Below are 12379 nucleotides of genomic sequence, written 5' to 3'. Positions count from 1 at the left end.
GAAAAATTAACAAAAAGGAAAGACTAAAGTAATGCAAACTGCAGTTTTAATAAGGGGTAAAAGGTATTGGGGTCTTATTCTTTTTGAGGTGGATCTCACCCTGATAGAGAAGGAGACTTTTCTTTATACTGAATATTTGGTTGGTCCTACTGAATCAAAGCAAAGTTATGTGGTGCAGTAGTTTATCTGTATGTAAATCCACGCTAACAAGACAGTATGCTGAGTGCCCATAACTGCGATGCCCATAGAAGATAAGGTTCAATACAGAATGGTATTAAATTGAAAATTAGGAGACATTCTTCCTTCAGTGAATGGAACTTTGCTGAATGAGTCTGAAGCTTTAACTATTCTAGGCGTAACTTTTGACATCTAATTTTTGAGAAACATCTAATGAAAGTTTCAGCAAATCCCACACAAAGGTTAGGTATTGTTTGTAAGGCCTCATATATTTATAAAAGTGATAAAATCAATGCAACCTGTGAATGCAAAGATTTGTTACCAAGCAGAGCTGTCTTCGAGGGAGGTATTACGTACAATATAACAGTCCAACTTCTTTGACTTTGTCTCAATTCAGTTTTTGTCATTTATTAAGAGGACACGTCATTTGTGTTAGCTGTAGTCTAAATATAACTGGGTGGTGCCATATGTAAAGGCATGTTGTATTCATAGTTTTGAAGGCATTAGTGAGTTGTGATGAGATAAATTTTATTATTTATAATAATTCTTTGAGTGCAGTGTTTTCATTATGAAAAATTTCAGTTCAGTCATCCATTAGTTTTACAGATTTTAAATTGGCTTTTTGTCGCGTCATAGAAAATAAACAAGTAATTTTTACTGGGTTCCAGCAAAAGATGCCTTTGCCATTTTTTTTAATATGAGAAATTAGGCTGTCATGTTTTTGATAACCATATCACAGTATGTTGAATTATTACTTAATATAAAATTGTATAGAGGCCAATGAGATGTTTTTAGACTAGTGGTGCTCACCTATGAGGTTTGTTCTAAAATGGATGATTTACATCAAGAACGGATGAAAAGTATGGTAGTGGCCGAAGGTACACTTAGAAACCTTTTGATATATTTTCTGCAGTTCTCTGGGAGTAAATTATTTTTAATGTCATGTATTATTTTTCATCATTTTTAAAGAAGCATTCCAGTTTCATTTGTTGTATTTTTTAATGACTGTTTAAACTTTTTACTATTTTTATGGGCCTTTGAGGTATGAGGGAGTTATATGTAGGCATAAGTTGTATAAATTGTTTTCAGACTACTTGACAGTAGCTTCTGTAGATAATTTTCAGCAAGTGGTGTGCTTTGATCATGTGACCATTGCTGTCATATTAATATATTGTTTGATGTGTTAGCTATTGTATTCAGTCATTATGAGGTTATAACCTGCTGATGACAAAGTGCCCTTTACAGTATAGTAGGAAAACCTGCTTATCACCACTTTTCAGCTTCACTAGAAGTATTTGGAGATACGTACAAAATCACCAGAATTTTCACCAAATCTTGAGTTAACCATTTGCATAGCCATGGGGTAATGTAATGGCACAGTCTTTAGAGTCACTTCATGAAAGACTGTTTAGATATTAAAATACCTATTATTTGTCAAGCCATGGAGCCAAGGCCTTGTAACACACTGTAAACTTGTTCCAGTTAGGAAAAGTATCCTGCCAAGAATATAAAGGCTGCAGCACATGCATACCAGTTATGTATGTGATGAGTTTTGAATATGTAATAGAAATAAGCAGTGTTTATCTGCAAGGACCAGTTTTTTACTTTTCTATAATGTTTGGGATCAGCTAGTAAAAATGGAGACTACTATTTCTGGTCAAAATGATTCTCTTTAGCTTTACATTTTGCTCTTTAGAAATACAAAAGGGATTAGTATAGGTCAGGAATGACAAAAAAAAGGTGTTTGGTATTTTTTCCAGAAGCAACTAACACACATGATTTTAAAAAGGAGTCATATTGACATATTGAAAATTTCCTGTCAAGAGATAGTAAAATTGCACATAAGTGGTGTGCAGTCTATGCATATGACACAAGTAGCTTCATTGGGCATCTTTGTTTGCTTATATAAAAAAGGACAACATGTAGCCAAACATTATACTTGAGTATAATGCCAGATTTGTATCTAATGACAAGTGACAAGGTTAAGTAATGAAATGGTATTTGGTGGTCCTTTCAACATGTGATTTTGAGGATTACAGTATTTCAGTAAAGAAATTTAAACCTTTCTTTCTTATTCTATAGGCTGCCTAAAAAATCTAAAGTAGAAAAGCTTTTAGCTCCCACACGACCCCGTGGACGACCTGCGAAGAGAAGCCAGTCGAGCAGAACTCTGTGTAGCACTAAAGAAACGTGTGATGAGGACGATTTTAGCGATGCAGCATCTGTGAGCGCAGATGAGAAGAGCTCTCAAGATGTAGTCATTGTTGAAGACGGTAATTGTGACTTGGAACTAGACGAGTCATTTTTAAACAAGGATGAAAAACTTTGTAGAAGTTGCAAACATATTGTTCCAGTGGAGATGTTTAAGAATCACTTGAAAGAATGCTTTCAAAAGTTCAGATTGCATAAGAACACTAGAACCACCACAGAGACAGTGCTTTCTTGTTCAAGTCATCAAGAAGGCAAGCTTGAAGAAAAGGAGTCATCTGCAGCTCAGGAAAAGGAAAATCTGCAGATTTTACCCTGTCCCTTATGTCTGAAGGTTTGTAGTGTTCCCAGATTTTAATTGGTTTTGGATGAGATCTTTAATTTGTATACACATATGAACCCATATTGAATTTTCTCTTATTTGTAATACAATTTTCTGGTCTTACACTTGATTACACACCCTAGTGTTTTACATACTGTTTGCTTTTATTTACTGAAAGCAGAAAAGGTAGACCATTCATATTTTACAGTTTACAAGCTATTATTGTGATCAGGCTGGTGGTACTTATTGAGGGTTGGCATTAGTCACTTGGAGGTCTCTGCTTACTGTGTGATTTTGCCTTTTTAGTAGCTGTCTTTGTTCATGAAATACCAGTACTGTACTATGGAACTGTGTTTGATTCCAATTCAAGTAGGCCTTTAAGATGCCAGTAAAACAGCCAGATTTTTAGCCATTATGGTTAGATCAAACATGAAAATTTTTTAGACTCTTATGTGTTGCTGAAAGCCCTTCTGATGAATGAATACAGTTGTAGGATTGTTGAATTATAAAGTGAATAAAACTGATTGAAGATTAACATTCATGTAACTGTAAGTTTTCAAGCTGTATTTAGTTGCTATTCCCAGACCATCCTTGATGAATGCTGTCATGGCTAGGTTTATGGCAATTGAAGATATTCTCACAGCTAAGGGTTCTTCATCTTAGAACCCTTCCATTTCACTTCCACTGTTTTTGAAGCAGACACTTTTACCACTCAGGAGAAATGTCTTACCCATTTTTCTCCCTTTTTGGATGCTGAATTTTTGAGTTTCATAAACTCTGCAAAAAAGGAAGCATAGGGAGGTTTGGTCAAGTCTTCTTGGCCATCTGTGGATGTGGAAGAGCGTAGCAAAATCTTTTTTGTGGTTTTGGAGATGTGCTCTATTGCTGATTTGTCTTAGGGTGCTATTATGGAGAATGTTAAAGACATGAGATCAACCCTTCCTCCAGAATATCAGCATGTAGGCAATGAGACTTGGGAGATAAAATCACTTTTACTGATGGCATTGGTGAGACAGCTTCACTCCTATGAATGTCATTCTGAAAAGGAGGGAACGTTCTGTGTCCCTTCCAATCCACTAATGTCATTCCAGGTCAAGAGGCTGCTGCCCTGCATTGCCAGCATCAGGAATGCTTGGCCCTCAGTTGGTCCTTACTATCTTGGATAACATAGCCAGGAAAGAGACCAGACAAGTCATTGCTTGTGCCTTCATATACTCATCTCCTCCTCTGTCATTGACTGAAAGGAAAGCAAAAGGCAAAAGTCAATCCAACTGCAGGATAAGGTATGTTGTAATAAACCTTCAGTACCACCTTTAGTGTTTTCAAGATGTGTTTTTGCCCTTTTATGTTCTAGCTGGGAGGCAGCAAGGGTCAGTGGTAGAGTGCTGAGCTGGTATTCACAAGGTCTCAGAGTTCAGTCCCTGCCTGTGGCTCAAACAGTCCACCAAGATATAAACTGGTACCCGAGCTTAGCTGGAAGACAAAGGCAGAGGAGAAAGAAGCCAGCCTCCAGACCCTACCATTCCATGGCCTAGTGTGTACGTGTGTCTTCAAGATGCCTCCAATAATATTCAAGGAAATGGAACTGACTTTGAAATATAAGCCCATTTGTCTGTTAAGTGCTCATCTCCAAACTACTTGATAGGTATACACCCGTTTCCTGCAGACAGAGGTTAAAAGTAAATGTGTCTGCAGTTGGGGCCAGGGATTCCTGAGTATTAGCTTATTGAATAAGCAAAAATTAGAGGTTTTACTCTATTTATGGAATACAGATATAATGTAAATTGTTTACATTTGTATAAAAAGATATGGATATACAGTATATGTTCATGGAACATGAAACATATTGTATGTCATAACAAATTGTTTGCACAAAAGACCTACTATCCAGCCCCATGGATTGAATTTCATGATGAGAGGTAAATTCACAATCATAGTGAACCGTTTGTTTATTACCTTCCCGTCTTCAAAGGTGTCTACCCATATTCTTGAATCCCTAGTTGGTACCACACTAGGGTTTGTGTCAAATCATAATGTGTTTTTGGTAGCTGATGGTATTGCGGGGCTGGATTGTGATGTTAGGAGTTATACAAGAAAAAAAGAAGTTTTTTTAAGACATAGCTTTATTAATAATTTATACACAAATACTTAAACCACCTACAATCATCCAGCTGGTGCTCATATACTAAGAAAAGTTTGCAAAAAAATATTATGCTCACTTACTCGTACTGTACTCATATACGAACATTTTACAAGTAACAGTATTCTTTTACAATGCCTATTTTTATAAATGATAATGTTCTGTTTACTAACTAATACTTATATTAATATTTTATTTACAAATATGCATAGTAGTCACCACAAAATCAGTGTAAAATGTTGGTAGGATATAGTTTTTCTGAAAATATACTCCACTTTCTGGGAGAACCAACTTTCACAGACTTGGCAGGTCAGTAACAAATATGTTATTAGTCACCACAAAATCAGTGTTTTCTGGTAGGATATAGTTTTTCTGAAAATATACTCCACTTTCTGGGAGAACCAACTCTCAACATCACAGACTTGGCAGGTCAGTAACTAGTAGTCTTCTATACAGTCAACAATAAACAGTTTATTGTTATTAATATTATTATTATTATTATTATTATTATTATTATTATTATTATTATTATTATTATTATTATTATTATTAACAGACTTATTTGTTCTACTTATTATTCAGAAGATGAACCTATTCATATGGAACAAGTCACCTGAGGAGATCCCACAGAATGCGCTTTGTTTACCCTTGGGTCACTGACATGAAATTCATGCTTCCAAAGAATATGGTGCTCATTAGGAAGTAAGATAAGGTAAAGGGAAGTACAGAAAGAAGAGATCTCAGTTATTAAAAAGAAAAAAATCAATTAATAAATGGATAAAATGTATTCAAATGCAAGGAGAATAGCATTAGGGTAGTAATGCATTGAGGGAACAGTGATAATAATGTCTAAAAATGGTGTCTTAAGTAGCGAGGTTACAACTTTCTCTGTCAATCAAAGAGTATCTATGGTAGCACACCTCAACTGCCTCAGAGGTACACATCCAGAAGTGGCAGAAGAGGCTCATGCAAATGACGCTAACAGAATTCAGCCTTCCTTCTCAAGCTGGCCACTGCCAACTCTCAGTCCTCCCTGTTCCGGTTAACTAAATCGTATGAGGATACAATTGGGATCCATAACTGTTCATTCTCAAACCTCAAATATCATAATTATTAGAATTAAGTGACAGACTATGACATAATCATTACAAACAAATGAAAAAATTGGCAGAATATAAAGTTTCTTAATTACAAACCCACTATAACAGTAGTGTTCTGTATGTTAATGAACATTGATATTGAATTTAAGGTTCTAGATCTTTTAATATGACTGCCTTTAGAATGTGATGGTGGCTGATGCCAGTTGCCACCAACTCCTTGTGTCGTTTTTATCCGGATTCCAGGTAGCACCAGAAAATTTACGAATTTATTTAAAATTTGTCTTATTTCTGTGTTAAAAGATTCTGGAAAGTTGTAATGGTACAAAACTGATGATGATCAATGTCATGACATTTAACTTTGTAAGGAACAGTCCAGCGCTAGACAGTCATCATTTTTCGGAAGCCTCTTGACCTGTTAGTTTTACAGTGTTTTGCCAATATAGGCAGTCCCCGGTTAACGGCCATCCAGTTTTACAATGCTTGTCTAGCTACGAAAATCAGCAATTTTCAGTGCCAAAAATTGCCATATTCCACTTATTGGCACTGATAATTGGGTATTGGTGCCGATGCATACCTAACAGAGGCGTCGATAACCGAAAAAGACACTTTTTGGCTCTGATAAGCGCTGAAAATCTCCAAAAAAATGCCGAAAATAAATTCAGGTTCGATTAGCGGCATTTTTCAGTTAGTGGCGATTTTCAGTTATCATCACACCCTCAGAACGGAACCCTGCTGATAACTGGGAAGTGCCTGTACATCTAGCATTAGTATTATTTTCTAAAAGCTTGCACTAATGAAACTGAAAATTTTTTTTGTGAGAAAGTTATGAAGATATTTTTCTTACAGTCCTTCAAAAGCAAGTCGCAGCGTCAGTCCCACATTAAAACTTGTGGTCAAAGTAAGGGATTAAGCACCGAGAAAGTTATTTCTGCCATAAGGCTTCAGGAAAAGCAAGCAGAAGAAAGAATTCAGTTAGGACTTCCAGTTGTTGCTGTTCAGTCATCCAATCATGAGGAAAAGGAAACTGCAACAGAGAGGGTAAGTGAAAGCATTGTAAATTTTTTTAGATTTGAGAGGTTTATTAACTGTGCCAATACAATGTACAATGTTTTCCATGTTTTTAAACAGCATTGACCATGAAAGAAAATGGCCAGTTGACACTATTTTCTAGAAATACCATTGTTTAGTGTTTGATCAGTAGTAGTGAACGCATTGAGCTAGGTCTCTTGATAATCAGTGTAATAGGGATTTAATGTTCATGAAAAAGGTAGCTCAGTAACAGTTAATTTTCTTTTGATGTAAATCATAAATATCGGAAATTTGTTACTAAAACAGTCATTTTCTTGATTGTCAGCAGGTTTAACCATACCCCCAAAATCCATGATCTCTTGTAATGTTGAATGAAAGCTCTGATGATGTTAAACATCAAAACCTTGGAAGTCTTGCAACTCAGCTGGTTGCTTAACAAATTGTAGCAGGCTTTTTTTTTTTCACTTAGTAACAATTTAAAATTTCTGTCTTTCTGTCACAGTAAACTTTATGATGAAGACTAAAATGAAATGGATAAGGAAAGTTCTGCTCTTGAAACTTTGGGAAAGGGTGGAATTCAGTGGCCTGCCTCTCCTTTTGTAAAACTGGAGTGCCTGACATTGCAGAGCAAGGGGAAATTTTATTTCAGATCTTGGTCTGATCTTGACAGACTGAAGATGTGTGGAGTGTCTGTAGTCAGTTGAAGCATGCCTAAAAATTAACATTAAAATACCACACTTACAAGCTACATTAGGTGGTACTATACTTCAATTTATGATTAACTATGTCTTGCAAAGATTACAGGATTATGACTCTTACTTTTATACTTGGTTACTAATTTATCATTGAAACTTTCAGTTTAATTTCAGTAACCTGTGTTGGAAAGTATTTGCTATATCCATCTAAGAAGGAGCCATAAAAGATTTAAACAAGTTTGTAATGTCCCTATGTCAAGGAGTAATACATACCAAAACTATATCTGCCTCAACTTATTTTCATTCATTTATATATACAAAAAACAACCCAATATTGAAGTTGGTTTAGGGGTGGTGGTGATTGTTGTAATGCTAAACCCTTTGTAATGTTTCTAAGAAGAAAAAAGGGCACTTGGTTTAAAACAAGCCATGAAGTTAAGCCCTTACGGGGACTGTAAGTGATGGTCAGAACTTCCTCACTCAGGAGGAGTGTTAAGCTGTAACATTATTCCTAAGCTGTAACATTATTCCTTATACTGTAAACTAAAATTATATGACTATAGTGAAAAACCGTTGATTAGCACCTTTAGATAACACAATTTCTAATCAATGTGATTTTAAAAAGGAAGTCAAGGGAAACACAGAGAGCATGACTTAGCCTAGTAGCCTAATCCAGAATCCCCACCTTGAGGGATAATGCTAACCAGCAATATGAAAATTATGCCTAACTGCTGAAAACTTAAGGAGCGAAGATTTTTATGGGGGCTTAGGATGGTGCACTTAACTTTCCTCAGCAGATAGCTCCAGCATCTTGTTGATAAAGCACTATGAATAAGGAGATACTTAAGAGTACACCAACTTGGTGTTTCTTCCCTGGCAGACCATGGCCAACTCATGTGCTGTTGCTATATCTGTGTGAGAGAGGTGAATGGAACGACTGAGGTAATCACTGTAGGTAGGGGATAGAGCCCTCCTGTCTTGAGTCTATATATAGTCACTGTGTCAACTGGCACTATTCTTGCCAAAACCAACTATGAGAGAATTTTTTGATATTTGTCGGTCTGTCTTAGGACCCCTGGCAGGATCAAAAGGGTAACTCCTTTAAGGATGAACAGTAGTTACACTATCAAAACTGTACATATACCTCAGAACATTATAAACAACATAGAACACTTAAGATGATAAGACTAAATATATACAATATGAAATTCACCCTGTGCAATATAAACTGATTGTTCCAAATGTTCATCAAATGTTGGATTTGCAGTCATATCACCCAACAAAATATACCAATTTTCCTTGCCTAAGAGTGTTTCTGTTTTCACAGCAGAATTGTATACAATAGGATCAGCCATCAAAATGATTAAAGATACAGAAATTTGTAATTGTCAGTAACTCCAGAAATGCTATAGAAGCCCATCAGAATAATAATAAAAGAAATACCTTACGGCGCAATAAATAAAATTTTCATTTCACAAATTATACCACAATAAATTACAAGTATTTTACTCTGAAATAACGCCTGATTGGGTATCATAACATGAATAGTAGTTTTATAGAAAGCATGCTAAGTAAAATATCACATAGCAGCTATGGTTCTGGGACAGATAGGACTTGGTGAGTCCTAGTGACTGAAAGTAATGATAAGGTTTAGTAATTCAAGTCTGTTTATTGATATATGGCAACAAGTTGTACCTTGGAGTATTTTGATTGATGTAGAAAACACTTAATACAGTGAAGCTCTAATTACACAGGGTAAAAGAAGAGGAAAAAATCCAGTTAACAATAAAGATCCTGATTTAGCAATGGCCATAGCTCTCTCAAGATCAGTTGCTGAGGAGGAGGCAGAGAAGAGAGCATCAGAGGAAGAGAAACTCTTGGCTTTAGGGTTGGATCATATTGTTGAGGAAGATAGAAAAGTGAAGCCTGTTGTGCTGCTTCCTTATACAAGTGGTAAGGGAGAACTCTGTTATTCAGTCATTATATTTGTAATGTGGTCATTTTTATTTCAACTTACACACACACACACACACACGTATGTATGTATGTATGTGTGTGTGTAAGGTAGACTTAGGTATAAAAATATGACATTACATCTATCTTCACATCAACTACATATCTTAATTCTTAACCTTCATATAATTGAATGCAATCTTACCTGAGGTTTGTAAGTATTTGAATATAATTTTGGGGTATGCATTTTTTAGGGGAAAATCAACATTAATTCAGGACTGTGAATTAATTTAGAAATATTAGTAGTAGCTGACCAACCCAGCACTGCCCGGGAAAACTGAGTGACAGCCAATCATTTACCTTAGAAAGGAAGTAACACATGGTTTGGTTTTGATTAACGTGCCCACACTAAACATAGACACCCCCTAAATCAAAACACACTCCATACTAAACCTAAACACACCCCGTCACTAAACTGAAACATCCCCACTAAACTTAAGCACATCCCCACTAAACCAAAACACTCCCACCTTGCCTAAACATATCCCATTAAATCTAACACCCCCACTAAACCAAAATACATCATCCATTAAACCTAAACACCCTTCCCACCAAATCTAAACACACCCCCCAAATAAATCATCCCCACCAAACCTAAATACATCCCCACTAAACCCACACCAGCTAAACCTAAACACACCCCACTAAACTGAAACATCCCCACTAAATACATCCCCACTAAACCAAACACTCCCAAAAACATATCCCATTAAATCTAACACCCCACTAAACCAAAATACATCATCCATTAAACACACCTTCCCACCAAATCTAAACACACCCCCCACTAACCTAAATACATCCCCCACCAAACCTAAATACATCCCCCACTAAACCTAAACACACCCCCAGCTAAACCTAAACACACTCCCACTAAACATAAACACCCCTAAATTGAAACACACCCCACTAAATCTAAACACATCCCCTCACTACACCTACACGCACCCCCACAAAACCAAAACACATCATCGCTAAACCTAAACATATGCACCACTAAACCTAAACATCCCTCCCACCAGACCTGAACACATCCTCTTCTAAATATAAACATCCCTCCCACTAAACCTAAACATACCACCCACAAAACCTAAACACACCCCTCACTAAACCTACAGTAAATGCATTCCCACTGTACCTGAACCAACCCTATTTAACCTAAACACACATCCCCCACTAAACCTAAACACACCCCTCACTAAACCTAAATGCACCCCCATTAACTAAACCTAAACACATCCACCACTAAACCTAAACACCCCTCTCACCAAACCTAAACACATCCTTCAGTAAATATAAACACCCCTTCCACTAAACCTAAATACACCATCCACAAAATCTAAATGCACCCTCACTAATCCTTAATGCACCCCTACTGTACATAAACTCACTCCCCCACTAAACCTAAACACACACCCCTCACTAAACCTGAATACACACCCCCTGCTAAAGTTAAACACCCCCATTTAACCTAAAGACACCCCCACTAAGCCTAAAAAGTATATCTTAGTTTAACCAGACCACTGAGCCTAAGACATCCCCACTAAACCTAGACACACCTACTGCTAAACCTAAACACATCCCTATGAAACATAAACACAGTCCCACTAAACCTAAACACATACCCTACTAAACGTAAGCACATCCCCACTAAACCTAAACACATCCCCACTAAACCTGAACAAACACCCCTACTAAACCTAAAGGCACCCCCCACTAAACCTAAGTACAAACCATGATACAGAATTGTTAATCACAGGAAAGAAAAGCATTTTCTTTAATATATTTCTTTATTGAAAATGCTTTTCTTTCCTGTGATTAATAATTCTGTATGGTCTTGAGAACATGAAATGAGGTATGATAAACCCATAGAGTTTATGTACCTGCATCAGTTACAAAGGGGAAGGGGGCTGGGTTATGGGTTTGAAACCTACGCGAAAACCTTCCTGGGGTCAAGTGAGGGCCGCATGCAAAATTTTGTCTAGATCGGTCAAGTGGTTCGGATTTCTATAGAGCACATTTTTGTTACTACAGAAAGCGAATCTCTTTGGATCTCTTGTTATGTCTGTTCATGTTTGTCTGTCATGGGGGTATGGGTTTGAAACATAGCCTGTTATGTAAGTTGGGTCAAATGATGGACACGTGCCAAATTTTGTGTAGATCGGTCAAGATGTTCGGATTTTTGTAGCACAAATATACATTCAAACATACAAACATTCACATTTATATAGAAGATAATTGAATTTGTGATAAAAATTTACAATTAATTATTAATTACGGTACTACATATCGTCAACAAGTTTGTATTTAGGTAGATCAGGCTCTAAATCTTGTAAGAGGCTGTAGTTAAACTGCATTTTTTAGCTTTGCTGCATCTTTATCCAGAAATCTTACCTTTAACAAATTCTACTAAGTTATTTTTTAAGAGCAGTACAGGCAGTCCCTGGGTTATGACATGTCCGGCTCACGACATTCCGAGGTTACGGCGCTTTTCAAATATATTCATCAGAAATTATTTCCCAGTTTACAAGCATGTTCAGGGGTTACGACACCGATCCGACGGAAGAAATATGGCTACAAAACGGCAGAATAATCAAAATTTGGAGTTTTTTTTATGAAAAACTCATTAAAAATGCAGTTTACATTGTTTTCAATATACCCAAAGCATTAAAAGTAAGGTTTTTGTAGGATTTTT

General features: G+C 36.4%; 1 protein-coding gene across 1 annotated transcript in view; it reads left to right on the top strand.

The window, feature by feature from the left end:
* Positions 1 to 12379, top strand: part of mus312 (mutagen-sensitive 312) — a 65062-nt gene that overhangs the window by 18701 nt on the left and 33982 nt on the right. The window contains 3 exon segments of the mRNA XM_067081159.1: positions 2260 to 2719; positions 6794 to 6985; positions 9426 to 9624. Of these exon segments, the coding sequence (XP_066937260.1) occupies positions 2260 to 2719; positions 6794 to 6985; positions 9426 to 9624 (851 nt within the window).

Source organism: Macrobrachium rosenbergii, chromosome 37, assembly GCF_040412425.1.
Source record: "Macrobrachium rosenbergii isolate ZJJX-2024 chromosome 37, ASM4041242v1, whole genome shotgun sequence".
Taxonomy (NCBI): Eukaryota; Metazoa; Arthropoda; class Malacostraca; order Decapoda; family Palaemonidae; genus Macrobrachium; species Macrobrachium rosenbergii.
Note: the sequence above shows the minus strand (reverse complement) of the source record. Positions and strands in the feature narration are given on the sequence as shown.